The sequence below is a fragment of the Hippocampus guttulatus genome, chromosome 5 (assembly GCF_054856545.1).
Source record: "Hippocampus guttulatus isolate MCC_2025c chromosome 5, RoL_Hgut_1.0, whole genome shotgun sequence".
Classification (NCBI taxonomy): domain Eukaryota; kingdom Metazoa; phylum Chordata; class Actinopteri; order Syngnathiformes; family Syngnathidae; genus Hippocampus; species Hippocampus guttulatus.
The window spans coordinates 8,397,907-8,412,500 of NC_141265.1; the positions used below are offsets into that span (position 1 = coordinate 8,397,907).

A 14,594-nucleotide genomic window follows, 5' to 3' on the forward strand; every position below is an offset into this window, starting at 1 on the left:
TTGCATGCATGCAAAAAAATAAATAATACGCCCTCGTGCAGAAATGGCACTAACCACAAACCAACAGTGAAGTGTATTTTGTCACAATATTAACACAATCAACATTTTAATGTTATTCAGGTATGATGTTTGTCCTCCAGGTCTTTCCAAATGCACAACGAATCAAGCCTAATCACTTTGTAGCAGTATAGGGCAGTATAAGTCCCGGTGCAAGTACAACTATGCTGTGTGTGCTATGTAGTGGTCAATAATGATATTACATCTTAAATCTATGCAGTGGATCCTCACTATTCGCGTGGGATAGAGCAGGGGTGTCAAACTCATTTTTGTCGCGGGCCACTTTTGAATTGCGTCTTCCCTCGGAGGGCTGTCATGATGTTTAATCTCATTATCTCAATATTTCTTCTAAGGGTAACAAAATTCATTTAAAATCCCAACGACATTTATTACACATGACAATGTGACATTTCGGAACGTTTTTTTAGCATGGATCATGCAAGTTGACACGCATGATTTTCTTTCGGGGTGGGGGAGGGGGGCCTTGGGTTTGACACCCGTTGGATCGAGACTGGGCCGGCCTACCGAACAGGGAAAATCCGCACATAATTGAGACCCGTTGAAATGCATTTGAAAATAAGATTTTGTTTTCTGTAACCCAACCCCCCCTCCCCCACACACAAATTGCACGATACATTCTGTATGATAAGCTTGGACTTTATCACAAAAGAAATAAATAAATACATGAAAATACTGGGGGAAAAAACTGAATAAGTAAATTCACCGGTGCTGAGCCATGCGCAGGGGCAACTGTAGTAGAGTAAACCTGTTAATAATACCCCCCCCCCCACCCCCTGAAAAAAAAAAACAATTTGGGGGGTAGGAGGGTTAATTAATCAAGGAGTCATTGAGAATGTGGGCACCAGCTCCCTTGGTCTGAATGATTATGCTCTAACACACAGGTGTCAAACTCTAGGCCCGGGGGCCAGATCCAGCCTGCCACGTCAGTTTATGTGGCCTACGAAAGCAATCGTGTGTCAGCTTGGTTGACCCTTGTCCCTTGCTAAAATCTGAACCGAAATGTCAATTCCCTCAAATCCGACGGAAGATGTAACTCCAGATAAAAAATGAGTTTGATACTCCTGCTATAACAAATACAATGACATCTTATGACATCTTTCTGAAAACACAATAAGCAGCACATTTTGCAGTGAAAATGTTTTTCCTGAACAGACCACCCTGCGTACCACTTTGGTGCTGAAAGGGCTCGTACCCTCAGGTGTGAAGTCTGTGACACGAGGGAAGTCATTAGTCTTCATTAGCAACTTCAAGCAGTTTCTTATGAAGTGCTGCGAAGTTGTCATTTGCCCCTTTGCCCGAGTGAGATGTGGCCTTTGTTTTCTTATGTGGATGGCCAAATGTGAGCATCGCCGGCCCCCGCTTGCAACATGGGACACTCACATATTGGGGGATTTACTTTGAACTTGATTACAAATAAGAGAACACTGCAGCTACGGTTGCCATTATGTTGGATTCTCCACCGTGTCCTAAATTCGACAACGTTCTGATTTTAAAATCCGCCACACACTTGGACTTGTTCCATGCCAGCTTTGAGCTCTTCTCTCGACCACCTTCTCATAGTGGCCACTTAGGCATCAAAAGGGCATGCTGCATGGCTAATGTGAACGCAAGGTGTGAGATTTCTCGTCAACCCACTCCGGGGGCTCTTTATTGGGCCGCGACAGAGCCGTCTGATCCTCGGTCCGGGCTGTATATTGGCAGCTGTTAACAGTGGAGCACAGGGGGATCTGTGCAGTGGAAGCAAATGGCCGAAAGGCTGACACCAGGGAGGCGGAACATCCAGTGGCCAAGGCATTCTGTGCCCTAGATCTCTCCCTGCAAGTGAGCGACAGGTAACGGGGAGAAAAGTGAGTCTAGCTTGGTTCGAAATATTCAGTTGGCCTTTTTTCACTCGGGTCCGTTTGCCAGTTTTGTCCCAAGGCCTCGCTCTGTTACCCCCCACTATGACACCGACAGAGCTGATCCACCTTTTGTCCCAATAGTAATGCTAGGAGCTTGGGCAGCGCAGCGAACATAAATATATTGTGTAATTGCTCATCACTTCCTGTTGCCATCCCCTCACTGATTCCAGCTATGATTTTGGAACCGTAGTATTATTTTAATTGGACGTAAGTGACTAATGTAAAAGGAACACTGTACCAAGAAGACAAAAAAATGGGGTGAAATTAAAATTTCAAGGCAACAAACTTTGGTAAATTGGGCAATTCAACTGAGTACATTAAGTTTTGTGTTGTGAAAATGGTATTTTCTGCATTTGGCAATTTGGCCCTTGTATTCCCCCGCACCCCTTCGCTACCCTCCAACTTAAAGATACAGTGTAAGGAATAGCTACTCAACAAATACTTTTGCAGCAAACTACTTGCTTGCTTTGATGTGCTAACAAACATCATTGCCATGAACGTCAATATTTTTTTTCCATCTTAAATTAAAAAAATTTTTACTACACACACACACACACACACACATATATATATATATATATGTATAGAGAGAGAGAGAGATTTAAAGTACATGAGAACACATTGAAAATGTGTTTTTTGGTTGTTCGTCTGTGTGTGCCCTGCGATTGCCTGGCAACTGGTTCAGGGTGTCCCCCGCACAGAATTTACGGTTGGATTTGATACCTGACAGTGATTGGTTTTATATTTTTTATCAACATTTTTTTTTATATTATAACGTTTTCATGCATTTTACAAATTATTATTCTGAGGTTTTTAACTTAAATACCGCTATGTCCCCTATGATGAAATAGACGCAAGGACGGTTTGACAACTTCTCCTCTTTGTTCAACGCTCTTTCCTGGCACGACATACCCATCTCTTCGTCCTCGGCTCACACTGGGCAATGTTTGGTCGCATGACAAGAGTGCTAACAGTTGATTCTGAACCACTACAAATTGTACGTCCATGGCCACTTTTAGACAGTGGAAGAAACACGCAGAGGTTTAGAAATGCAAACAAAGTTAAAAAAAAATGTTGAAAAACAAATCCAATTCCAGAACAGTTTGTCTGCATTTCCACATTTCTAACTTTACTCATGAGATTACTGAGGAGACACTTCACATTCATCAAGGCAGATTCATCAGATGCTGTTAAGGGGGAAGTCGAGTCAAACATTTTCTGCACAATATTTTCTATGTGCCCTCACTAGTCTAAACATGGTATTGTGATTTGTAAACATGTAGTGTTTGTGGAATATGAATGAAGCAGCAAAATCCACCCGTTTTCATTCACCTCGGGGTGTTCATTTTGCCACTAAAAATGACAGCACAGTGCCTCAGGGCTCGGCTTGCAAGTGTCACTTGACCAAACCCAGAAAACAGATGAGCTACGGTTGGTCTGTACCTGAACTGTTAGGCACTGTGATGTCGACAAGATGGGTGAAAACGGTTGCAATTTGCTGTTTAAATCATGTTCTACTAATGCAGCATATATCAGAATACCGTGTTTAGACTAGTGGGGGCGCATAGAACATATTTGGAAGAACATTTGAACTTGACTTCCCCTTTAACTTCCGTGGAATGTTCCAAAGAGAATATACAGTACATTGGTTAATTATTTTTTCTCTCCATGGCCTAAAGTGAGGTTTGACAGATACATAGGGGAGCTGAGAAAATAATATGTAAATATAAATTTCTGGAGGGTTTTAACTAGGGCTACAGAAAAACCCGGTGAAGCGGTCCCCCGTGAATGACGCACACCGTTCGAACAAACTCACACGTGTGCATACACGCTATTCTGAAGCTGAATGCATCATACGCATGAGCAAATTAGCAAACTAAAGTCACGCAGTATATAAATATAATGTATATAAATGCATGCAAGTTAGTTTGAGTCTCAAAACATCAAAAAAAAGGAACATAACTCTTCAACAAATCACGTTTTGGCCTTTTCTACAAGATTAGTAGTTTTTGTGCCAGGGGGGCAACTCACAACAAGCCATTAGAGAAGCACCATTCCCAGCATGCTTTGCCGCAGTTATAATTCGCACTTCTGACTGTGTTGAGTGATATATGTGTTATATTGCACAGCTAAGGTGTAATATAGTCACGGCGCTGTTTTTTTGTAGTCATTCATGAAACTACTTTTGGTATTAAACTATTGTGAAGTACCAAAGTAGTACATTCACCTTTATAACATAAATTTTCTTATAACGACCAGATTTTCCCCACAAAATAGTGAAAAAGCCTTTGTTACAAAGAACTGTGGGAAGCTAACTGCCGCCGCCACCTTTCTTAAGAACAAAATGTACAGCGCAGGATTCCCCTCTGTTGCAGAGCAACTGCACTGATCGACTCGATACATTGTTGTACTTCTGGAGGCATGGTGCGGTCCTCAGCACATCGAAAACACGTCTGGTAAACGGATCTCGGTAAACGGATCTGGTATCTCGCCGTCTGTGAAGGCTGGAATTGTCTCTCACTTCAAACTACCGTTAGAGCATACATATTTGTGATGTCCCTCAAAATGCGTTGTAAGGAGGTTTGACGATACTATAAGCTAGTGTATCAACAATACAGTTCTGTATTGTGAGTACAGTAGTGTATCAGTACTCACCCTTTACTTATATGGTGGGTGAGTACCAGGTATTCGTGTCGGGCCGATACCGGCCTTATTTTAAAGGGATCGGTCACTCACGGAGGCCATTGATACCAACCTCCGATATTTAACTCATTCGGTATATTTAAGGGGGGTAAAAATCTGATATTGAGTAAGTCCTTCTTAGGCAGTAGTTGGCGGTATACTGCAACAGTTTGACACATTGGCAAGTCATCATCTCCGTCAGAAAGAAAGGTCCTTGTTCACAATGTTTTGTTATTGTGATGAATGAAACGTGTTGTATCACAAGTACCAGTGGAATGGGTCCTCTGTATTGGTGAGTACTTAAAGAGTGAATATGCGTACTGGTATCAGTCTGGAAAAAAGTTGTATTGGGCATCCCCATATTGTAGTAATACTATACCATACTAAATTACACAATACTGCACTTTACATACAATACAGTACTGTATTGTATTGTACTATGTATACTATATATTCAAAAAGGAGCCTGTGAGAGTTTTTGTGGACTGGCCTTCCAGGGTGATGCCCTCAGGCCCTAAGGCGGGGGTGAGGAGCAGTAAATAAACAACAATTATTAGACGTTAAGCAGTGTAAAGAGGTGTGCAGATGGATTAAGGTGAAATCTATTTACCTTCGACAAGATGTTAACCCCTAAACACTGAGCTAGACCAATGACCTCTGACTTGGTTGAGGAGGAAGCCAATGCAGCCTTGTTCACTCACTTAGTGCTAACTCCTAAGTGAGGAGAGCCACACGCAACCTGTGATTAATAACTCCGAGGGCAACAACTGGTTTCACATAAGGAGGATAAAAACACATCACACTTCTTCAAGGCCAATGTTGTGCCACTGTGGCGAGGAGGCTGGTGTTGGGGGGTGTTGTTCTGACACAAGCCCGCATTTAACATCACTTGGTTGTAAAATGATTGCACGGAGCTCTCTGCATCTTTAAGTGCATCATTACAAGCTGTGGGGTTTTTCTCCTTTTCATTCCTCATCGACCCGGCGCGGGAATGTAAAACAAGGCCATCAATATTTTCACAGGGAATCTTTATGCACCCTGCGATTTCTGATTGCACAGTGCCAGAATGTCCTCTAAAGTGCGCCCATTTCAAATGCATTAAATGTGTCCCTCTCCATACAGTTACTGAAGCGGCTTTAGTGTAAAGGTGTTAAGAGAAGGCTCTGTTTGTATGCAGCACGTGAAAACAATGAGAACGTGAAGAGGAAGCGGTGTGACTGTGCAAGAAAAAAAAAATCACATAAAAATCACTTCAATTCAAATCTTCTTTGTGTGGCTTGCATTAACATGCTATGACACAAGCGGGGACGGGTCCACGTAATGACACCCCGAGGATTTGGCTGCATGCGGATGGCGGGAGGACGGCCGGTTTGTTACGGCAGGTCTTTATTGCTCGTCCCTCCTGTATCATTCAGGGCTGACTTTGGGCTCGTGGTGCTAACTGGTTGTTAATTGCCAGCCTATGCACAGGCTTTCAACGCATGCAGAAACTAGCCCCTCTCAGGGAAACTAGCCTAATGAGATTATCTGTCAGAGCGAGGGCCTGTCTAGACAGCCCCAATACACACACACACACACACACACACACACACAAAACGATGGCAGTGCTGCTGGCATGAGAGGACACCCTCAGGTAAAATGTACCTGTAAAAGGAGCGCTACAGTGTTATCATCACACCATTATGGCTTTGCGCGGACTTTCCCTCCCAGCGTTATTACTTTTATGGAGAAAAGAGATGAGTGTGAGTTCAATATCAGCAAATGACAGAGGTGGAGGACTCGAGTCACAGGTCACATTTGGAGTTAGATTGAAGTCACCAATTTTGGAGTTGGGACTTCCTTGGCGAAATGTTATAAACGACTCGGCTTGACTTTGAATTGGTATTCATGAGATTTGACTGTACTTAGACTGTACTACATGAGTGAACAAGACTTGCCTGTTTACATTTGAAGATCTGTACAAAAGTCTGCTATTTGTTTTGTTCTTGAGAAACACGTTTTTGTGTATTGCGAGCGAACCTGGCAAGCCACAGGTAGGCCCATGCTGTGATCGCATGAAGCAAGTATGGCAGGAGACCCACCATTTATTGCATTTAGATTCAATAGGTTTTTCGATAACATCGAGAAAAACAGAACAGTAACATACAAAGTTTGTAACTCAAAGACGCACGACTACGACATCTAACTTCATGACTATGAAACCTACGGATGCAGGTCAGCTAGGTTAGCTTCACATTTTAGCTCACGAATTGATGATCAAACATGAACTAAGCTTCATGCTGGTTATATGGAGGACTAGTTTTGCCTGAAAACTTGAGTGTGTAAACTCGAGACTTATTTATGACTTGCACATGCCGAACTTAGTCCCACCTCTGTCAAATGCTAATTATTTGGATTTTTATGAACCACCTCCTCGTCACTAGCTATATAGCTATCTATCTAAACTCTGACATAACTTCTATCCCTTTTGCGGGATTAGGTGACTACCGGTAGGTCATTTAGCACATTGCTTCCACACACACATGCACACACACACACTTTTTTGTGTGCAGTTGTGTCTGTGTGAATGATCTTTACGCAGCTTTTGGTGCCGCTGCCCCTCCATCCCCGATCTACAAGCAGGAAAGTACGTCCATATTTGTTTAAAAGTCTCTTAGCAGTTAATAAAGATGCATTTCCTCCAACCCTCTTCCTGGGGGGACGGTATCAAGACTCTGTTAAGTTTCTTTGATTTCTGCCACCTCCAATCCCAGCAGGACACTGACTCATCATTGTGGCACTTCAAAGCCTGGGAATGGCCGGCCTGACCCCACCCACAGAAGAAGCCCCCTTAAAAGTCACGGTCATCCCAGAGCGAACGACTGAAAGATGCTCACATCAGCGTTGCAACTTGACTGAATGACTGGATGTCTTTTTTTGTTTTTGTTTTTGTTTTTGCAAGAGAAAAAGAACAGTGGATATTATTACGTGGATTCCTTTTTGGCCCTCTAAACTGGACTTTTTTTGGTAATATACATTACGCTTGAGAATCGTGATAATGCAATCCATCAGGGGTAACTCGACTTTTTTTGCACAATAATTACAAGGTTGTTTTTAAAAAGAGTTCATTGTAGCCTGAGGCATCTTATTTGTCGAATAGACTTGAAGGCAAACTTCAGCGGCCCTCCTCCCTCTGCCATGGCTTCGGGTGATGCTTATCTCCAGGGCAACATCCGCATGACTCTGGAGGACCCCGATCTCTGGCGAACCTTCCATGAGATTGGAACAGAGATGATCATCACAAAACCGGGCAGGTGAGATGCGCAAAAAAACATCAGCGATAGCGATAATGTTCAAAAGTGCTTTGTGTCTTCTTCTTGCATTCTCAAGTGCTCATTTGTTTTGTAGGAGAATGTTTCCACACTGCAAAGTCAATCTGTCTGGTCTGATTCCTTGCGCCAAGTACATTTTACTGGTTGATATGGTGCCAGAGGATAGCTTCAGATATAAGGTAAAAAAAAAAAAAAAAAAGTAAAATCTTCTCTTGTTGCATTGCTACTCAGTAGCAGCAATAACATGAGAGGGTTCATTGGTCTTGGCATGTGGAATACCCGAAATGGAAAAAAAAATGCTAAGAAACTTTGTGATTGTCTCATTACACTAGCGAACAGCAAATTATAACCAGAGATGGCTTTATGTGTCCCTGAAAGTATTTTGAAGCCGATAAAAAAAAAAAAAAAGTGTCTTTCCTTTTTTTTCCCAGCACATCAAGTTTTTGAGTTTGCCCAATGAGAGCTTGCACAATATGGATTTCACTTTGCTTTGTAATTTAGAGCTGTGACGCTGCGGAAAATATAGTCCAACTGTTGCTGAACCTAACCCTAAATTCATAAAAATGACTACATGTATTCTATATTATTATTATTATTACCGGTATGATTAAAACATGATAAGCTAGAGAAAAAAAAAACAAGGGCAGATTTGGGATCTGTGCAAAAATAAAAAATAAACAACAAATTTCCTTGCATTTTTAATTGAAAAAAAATAGTACAAATGTGTTGACCGGTGTTCCTAACCCTCCTTGCAAATTTGTGAAATGATCCATTTCCAGTGCATATTTGATGACAGTTACTGAGCGAAACAAACTAAAAAACTACTACAACAGGTCAGTTTCACCCTCGGTACAACAGGAAGGTGACTCATTGAATTAGAACACACTTTCTTCACTTATTTGTATAGCTTGTCCTGTTGATTTCTCTCAGTCTCCCCAGACAAGTTTGTCACCCCCCCCATCCCCCCCACCTTTACTAACATTGAACATCAAAGCGTGCTATCTCTTCCTGTTTTTCTATCCCCTGCTGGGAGCCCACTGTACTACCCGCTATCTCAGTGGGTGGTACAGTCGGCCGTCACTCTCCCCTCTATCTTCCTCTTCTCACAGTGGGAAAGGGAGAAGACTTCCCTCTCCGTCACTCAACTCGCTCTGTATGACAGATTAGCCTTTAATGACATTCTGTCTCCATCCTACAGTGGAATAAAGAGAAATGGGAGGTGGCGGGAAAAGCGGAGCCTCAACCCCCCTGCAGGACGTACCTGCACCCCGACTCTCCGGCCCCGGGGAGCCACTGGATGAAACAGTCCATCTCCTTCCTCAAGCTCAAGCTCACCAACAATACTCTCGACCAGCACGGCCACGTAAATTGAAAACAGAATCGTTGGAGCCGATAAAAGAAGTGAGCTTGACCCGGTTTTCCGCCCGTCTGCAGATTATCTTGCACTCGATGCATCGCTACCACCCGCGCTTCCACATCGTTCAAGCCGATGACCTGTTCAGCGTCCGCTGGAGCGTTTTCCAGACTTTCACCTTCCCGGAGACGTCTTTCACAGCAGTCACTGCCTACCAGAACACAAAGGTCACTTTCTGTAGATGCTAAGAGCCCAACATTGAACTGAGATTCTTGATCTACTTTTGACGTCTTGACCCACAGATCACCAAGCTGAAGATTGACCATAACCCGTTCGCCAAAGGTTTTCGTGACGAAGGCACAACTAAGAAAAGGTACTGTACTGATCTGACGAATAAAAAAAAAATGAACAAGGTTTTTGATTCGATCTGCTGAAACTGGGTTGTATTAACACCGGTGCTCCTTTGCAGGCGTGCAAACAAGAACCCGGGAGAACTCGACAAGAAAGTCAAACTCTCTGAAATGAACGGGAAGTCTGAGGAGGACAGCCCATCAGGTATTGAATCGTTTCCTCTTCAGATGCTGGAATCGTCCATGTCCTTCACGAATGAAACATCTTGTAAATTGGGGGAAATGCGCCACAGTCTTCACAAAATGTTTCCAAGTGTAAAGAAGAATGTGGCATTCAGCAAAGAATATTCTCTTGAGAACATTCCACAAAATTTAAAGGGGAAGTGGAGTCCAAAAATTTCTTTCCAATAATGTGTTCCATGGACCCCTACCAAGTCTCGACACGCTATTGTGATTCATATTGCAATTGTGGAGTACAAATTAGGAAGGAAAATCCACGTTTTTATCCATCTGAGGGGGCAACCATTTTGCCTTGTGCAGCCACAGGCTGTTGACTGGCTAGATGCTCAGGTAATGACCATCGACGCTCACCTGTTTTCTGGGTTTGGTCATGTTATGTTCGTAGCAACTGTGATGTCATTTTCAGTCGACGGCACGTGGCAAAAGAGATTTTTCTGCTCAATTCATATTCTATAAACGTAATATGAATCCCAACACTGTGTTTAGACTAGTGGGGGTATATAGAACGCATACATTTGAAAGAAAAATTTGCTCTTCCCCTTTAAGTGGGAGCGTAATGGATTTAACATACCTGATCTTCCACACGTCATACATGTTCTCTTTTTTTTCTTCATAACAAATTTGAAAAAGTTCTTCTCGACATACTGGTGAATGGAGTCCATAAAATAGTTTTCTTCAATGTTCTGATAGTGGCCTTAATGAACATTTGGTACTCTCTGGAAACAGGCGAAACTGGCGACGCCATAAAAAGTAAATTAGTCTCATGAGACCAAATGGCCATTTCAATCGGAAGTGAGAAGAGAGCGAGAAAAGAGGTTTGCTTCCTTCCTTGGTTGGCTCCTGAGATGTTTTCTTTTGTCTCCTAGTGGGAAAGTTGAATCTGAGGGGTTTTGTCGTCCCAGATTTCTGCAGGTCGTCTTTTGAGGGTTACGAAGGAGACGAAGCAGAGCTGCAAAAGAGGAAGGAGTCGGACGAGATCAAGGAGGAGCGCTACTCCCCTTGGTCCGCAGAGAGGAGGGAGCACAGCGCCAGGAACGGCTCTCCTCCTGCTGCTGAAACACGGGACATTTACAACACCGAGCAACTGGTTCCTGCGCCGGCATCCTACCAGCCTTACAGGTGACTACTGACAAAGATCCGAGGTGGCAAAATATTAACAGTCTACTCGGGCAGAAGTACACATACTTGTACAGGAAGACCAAGGTAAATTCACTCATTTACTTCAAGGTAAAAAGGTACAGCCTCTGAAATATACTTAGTAAGTACAAAAGTAGAAATGGAATTTTATGGTCAATCATGTAGAACAGGGGTCTCCAACCTTTTGGAAGCTGAGAGCTACTTCTTGGACAGTGATTAATGCCAAGCGCTACCACTTTGGTCCACACTCCTGAAATAAATGTGTTCAAATTACTATGAACAATGGTATTAGTTGGGCCCAACCAATTTAATCAAGCCAATATTAGCTCTTTTAAAATACCGATAGTTAAAAATCGGCAGAGCAAGTTGGCTGATTTCATTTTATTTTACACATGACAACATAAGACAAAAATAATGACAACTCCCGGTACTAAAAATAAGTTGTGAAGTTGAACAAATACTTAAGTGCAAAGTGTCATAAAACAGTCAAAAGTTCTGCCTGTAACTGATATCTTTGTTGTACGCATTATGAGAGCTAAGCTAGGTTAGCTTCACATTTTATTTAATAATTGTTGTTTTTCTTTTTTTAATGTAAACCAATTGATTCATTAGCAGAATTCTGTTTTGTCAAATATCGGAATCAGTATCTAGCTCAAAAAAATCTATATCGGTCGGGCCTTAATTATTCGTTATAGTTATATTTAACAGTTAATGCTATTTAGTTACGTGACGACGCTAAACGTGTTATTAATTTCTCATGATAATTAGAGAAAAGATCATGTCAATGTTATTTCAAGGAATGTTTTCTGGAGGTGACATTTTCAAATGATCACTACTATAATCCTTCCTTGGAAATCACAACTGTCCCATCCTTGCTGAGCTATTTTTTAGAAGAAGGCTCTGAAAGTTTCTAATGTGGGCCCTTTGGGGGCTGCCTGGTGCCCGCGAGCACCACATTGGTGACCCCGTGATGTAAAATATGCATTTTAAAAATATACATTTTGGGAATCTAATATTCTTGACACAAAGTGCTAATTATCTTTTTTTTTTTTTTATCCTATCAAAACAATGCCATCAACAACATGCTTATCCTGTCCCAACGCACTAAAAATTATGAATTTTGTAATGGTAACTTTGTTACTTCATCATAATTTGGCAGCATGTTGTCATTGTGAAGCACAATACTGATCTCGTATGTTTGGCTTGTCAGGTTCCACGAGTATGGAAAGTCTCCCTCCCCGTCCTCCAGCGTCGGCAGCAGCGCCAGCGGCTCGGGGCGCAGCAGCTTCGAGTCGCGCGTCCCCGACGTGGCCGTCCCTGACCACGACTCCTCAAAGCCCCGTACGCACGAGGTGGCCCCCTCCCCTTGCGCCCCCCAGCATTTCCCAAGCACCCAAGACTACCCCGGTGTGCTCAACATGACTGTGGCCCAGGCAAGCAAGCCGGGCGTTCTGGGCCACCACATCTACGGCCCTTACGGCGCCGAGCAGCCCCTGGGTCAGTGGAGCGGCTCGGGTCCGGCCCAGTACCCGCCTCCTCACCACCTGACCGCCGATTACACCGCGCAAGCCGTGCATCCCTATCCCCATGGCAACGTGACCGAGTGGAGCCAGTACCCGCTGTTCTCTTATTCTTGCTGGTGAGCGCCTCTCCGTTGGAGACGGAGTGATTTTCACCATGCCGACACAGTGTTGCTCACAGTGTCATGCGTACACGTTTACACGCAGTGACCGGCCAAGGCCTGCAATGACGATACAATAATCGGTGATATCATGCAACGAGTCATCTGTGGCTCACACAGGATGAACTGAGACTTGCTATGCCTACAAATGTGTGCAATGTCATTCTGAGGAATTGGTCTATTGTCGAGGTGTCTATTTATTTTGTATTTCATGCCATCTCATCGTGAATATATTTTTGTTAAAAAAATGTAAAAAAGGGAAAGAGAAACAAAGTAATCATAAGAAAGTGTGCAATTCATTTTTTGTCTTACAGTGTTGATGTGATCTGAAAATAAATGTGGTGTCTAAAATCTGACTTTGCCACAACATTCACTTTAAATGTATTTTAGATTAGATTCTGGCTCTTTGTCATGACATTTCTCACAGGGACGAGGCAACAATAACAGACTGCAGATTGTGTCACCATTAATTCAACAGCACATACAGTTACAGTATAAATAGTATGTACAGTAATCCCTCATTTATCACGGTTAATGGGGACCAAAACCACCCGCGATAAACGAAAATCCGCGAAGTAGCGACCAATAAACATATTTTTAATTATTTTTTTTTAAGTCCGCAAAAAGTCCGAGAGAAGCTGCAAAACAATAGCGAGTCACATAGAGAAACATATACGGTACTGTACTCCATGAATATGAACCCCCCCTTCTTTCTTCTTTTTTTTATGAATATGTTTGAAAAAATCCACGATGCACTGAAGCCGCGATAAACGAACCGCGAAATAGTGAGGGATCACTGTAGTGCACATGTGGGCCAGGGACATCCTTTTAATTATTTTCTCATTTTAGCACAAAATGTCACAATTCCAGAGTTCCCCCCTCACTTTTAGCATATATTACAAATAGTTTGTCCGCAAAATACTTTTGTAACACTTATTGAACAATAGTTGTACAGTACTTAAAAGCTAAAGTGCCATTAAATAGTGTTTGCCCCTTTCCTGATTTCTGTGTTCTTTGCGTATTCATCACATACGAAGGTTTCAGTTCATCAAACCAATTTTAATATCACACAGAGACTACCCAAGGAAATAACAAATGCAGTTTCTAAATACCAATTTAAATTGTAAAAGAACAAAAAAAAAATCAAAAACTACATGTCCCTATATGGAAAAAGTAATTGCCCCCCACCCTTTTTGTTAAATCACAAAGTAACTGTGACTAACACCAGTTTTGGGAAAGCTGAGTTCAATTTCACAAGCAGCACCCTAGCACCACATTTGTTGAATCAAGACATCACAAAAATAGAATTTGTCAGACAAAGTGAAGCAGCCTATAAAATCTCAATAATCAAACGCATCATGCTACGATCCGAAGAAATTAGAAAAAAAAAGTATCAGTCTGGAAAAGGTTACAAAGCCATTTCCTAGGCGCCGGCTCTTCAGCAAACCGCTGTCAGAGCCATCATCCACAAATGGAGAAAACCGGGAACAATGGCTCATCCAAGAAAATGCAAAAGAACCTAGCACAACACCCAAAGTACTTAAGACCTGGCTGTTCAGGTCAGTGTTCACCACTCTACCATAAGAAAGACATGGCCAAAAATGGCATCTGTGGGAGAGTTCCGAAGCAAAAATCGCCGCTGACCAAAAAGAACACAAAGGCTGGTCTCACATTTGCCAAAAGACATCTTGATGACCCCCAAGATTCTTGGAAAAACATTCTGTCAACTGATGAGTCAAAAGTTGAACTTTTTTGAATATGTGCGGCCTGTTAACGTTTGGGATAAAAATAGCATCACATTTGATCAAAAGAACAAAATGCAAACAGTGAAGCATGGTGGTGATGTTCTGTGGCTGCTTT

The 14,594-nt window shown here is 42.4% G+C and overlaps 1 protein-coding gene across 1 annotated transcript; it reads left to right on the top strand.

Annotated features, from left to right (window-relative positions):
- The first annotated feature begins 7,698 nt into the window (after positions 1-7,698).
- On the top strand, positions 7,699-12,696 carry tbx16 (T-box transcription factor 16). The gene is made up of 9 exons (XM_086111645.1): positions 7,699-7,714; positions 7,801-7,954; positions 8,049-8,151; positions 9,171-9,335; positions 9,407-9,553; positions 9,629-9,699; positions 9,796-9,881; positions 10,819-11,035; positions 12,264-12,696. The coding sequence occupies exons 1-9, from the start codon at positions 7,699-7,701 to the stop codon at positions 12,694-12,696; spliced, it is 1,392 nt and encodes a 463-aa protein (XP_085967771.1).
- Positions 12,697-14,594: the final 1,898 nt, after the last annotated feature.

Coding starts and splice junctions, on each gene's coding strand:
- tbx16 (XM_086111645.1), top strand. Junction 9,554..9,628: donor CTGCCTACCAGAACACAAAG/GTCACTTTCTGT, acceptor CTTGACCCACAG/ATCACCAAGCTGAAGATTGA. Junction 9,882..10,818: donor TGAGGAGGACAGCCCATCAG/GTATTGAATCGT, acceptor TTGTCGTCCCAG/ATTTCTGCAGGTCGTCTTTT.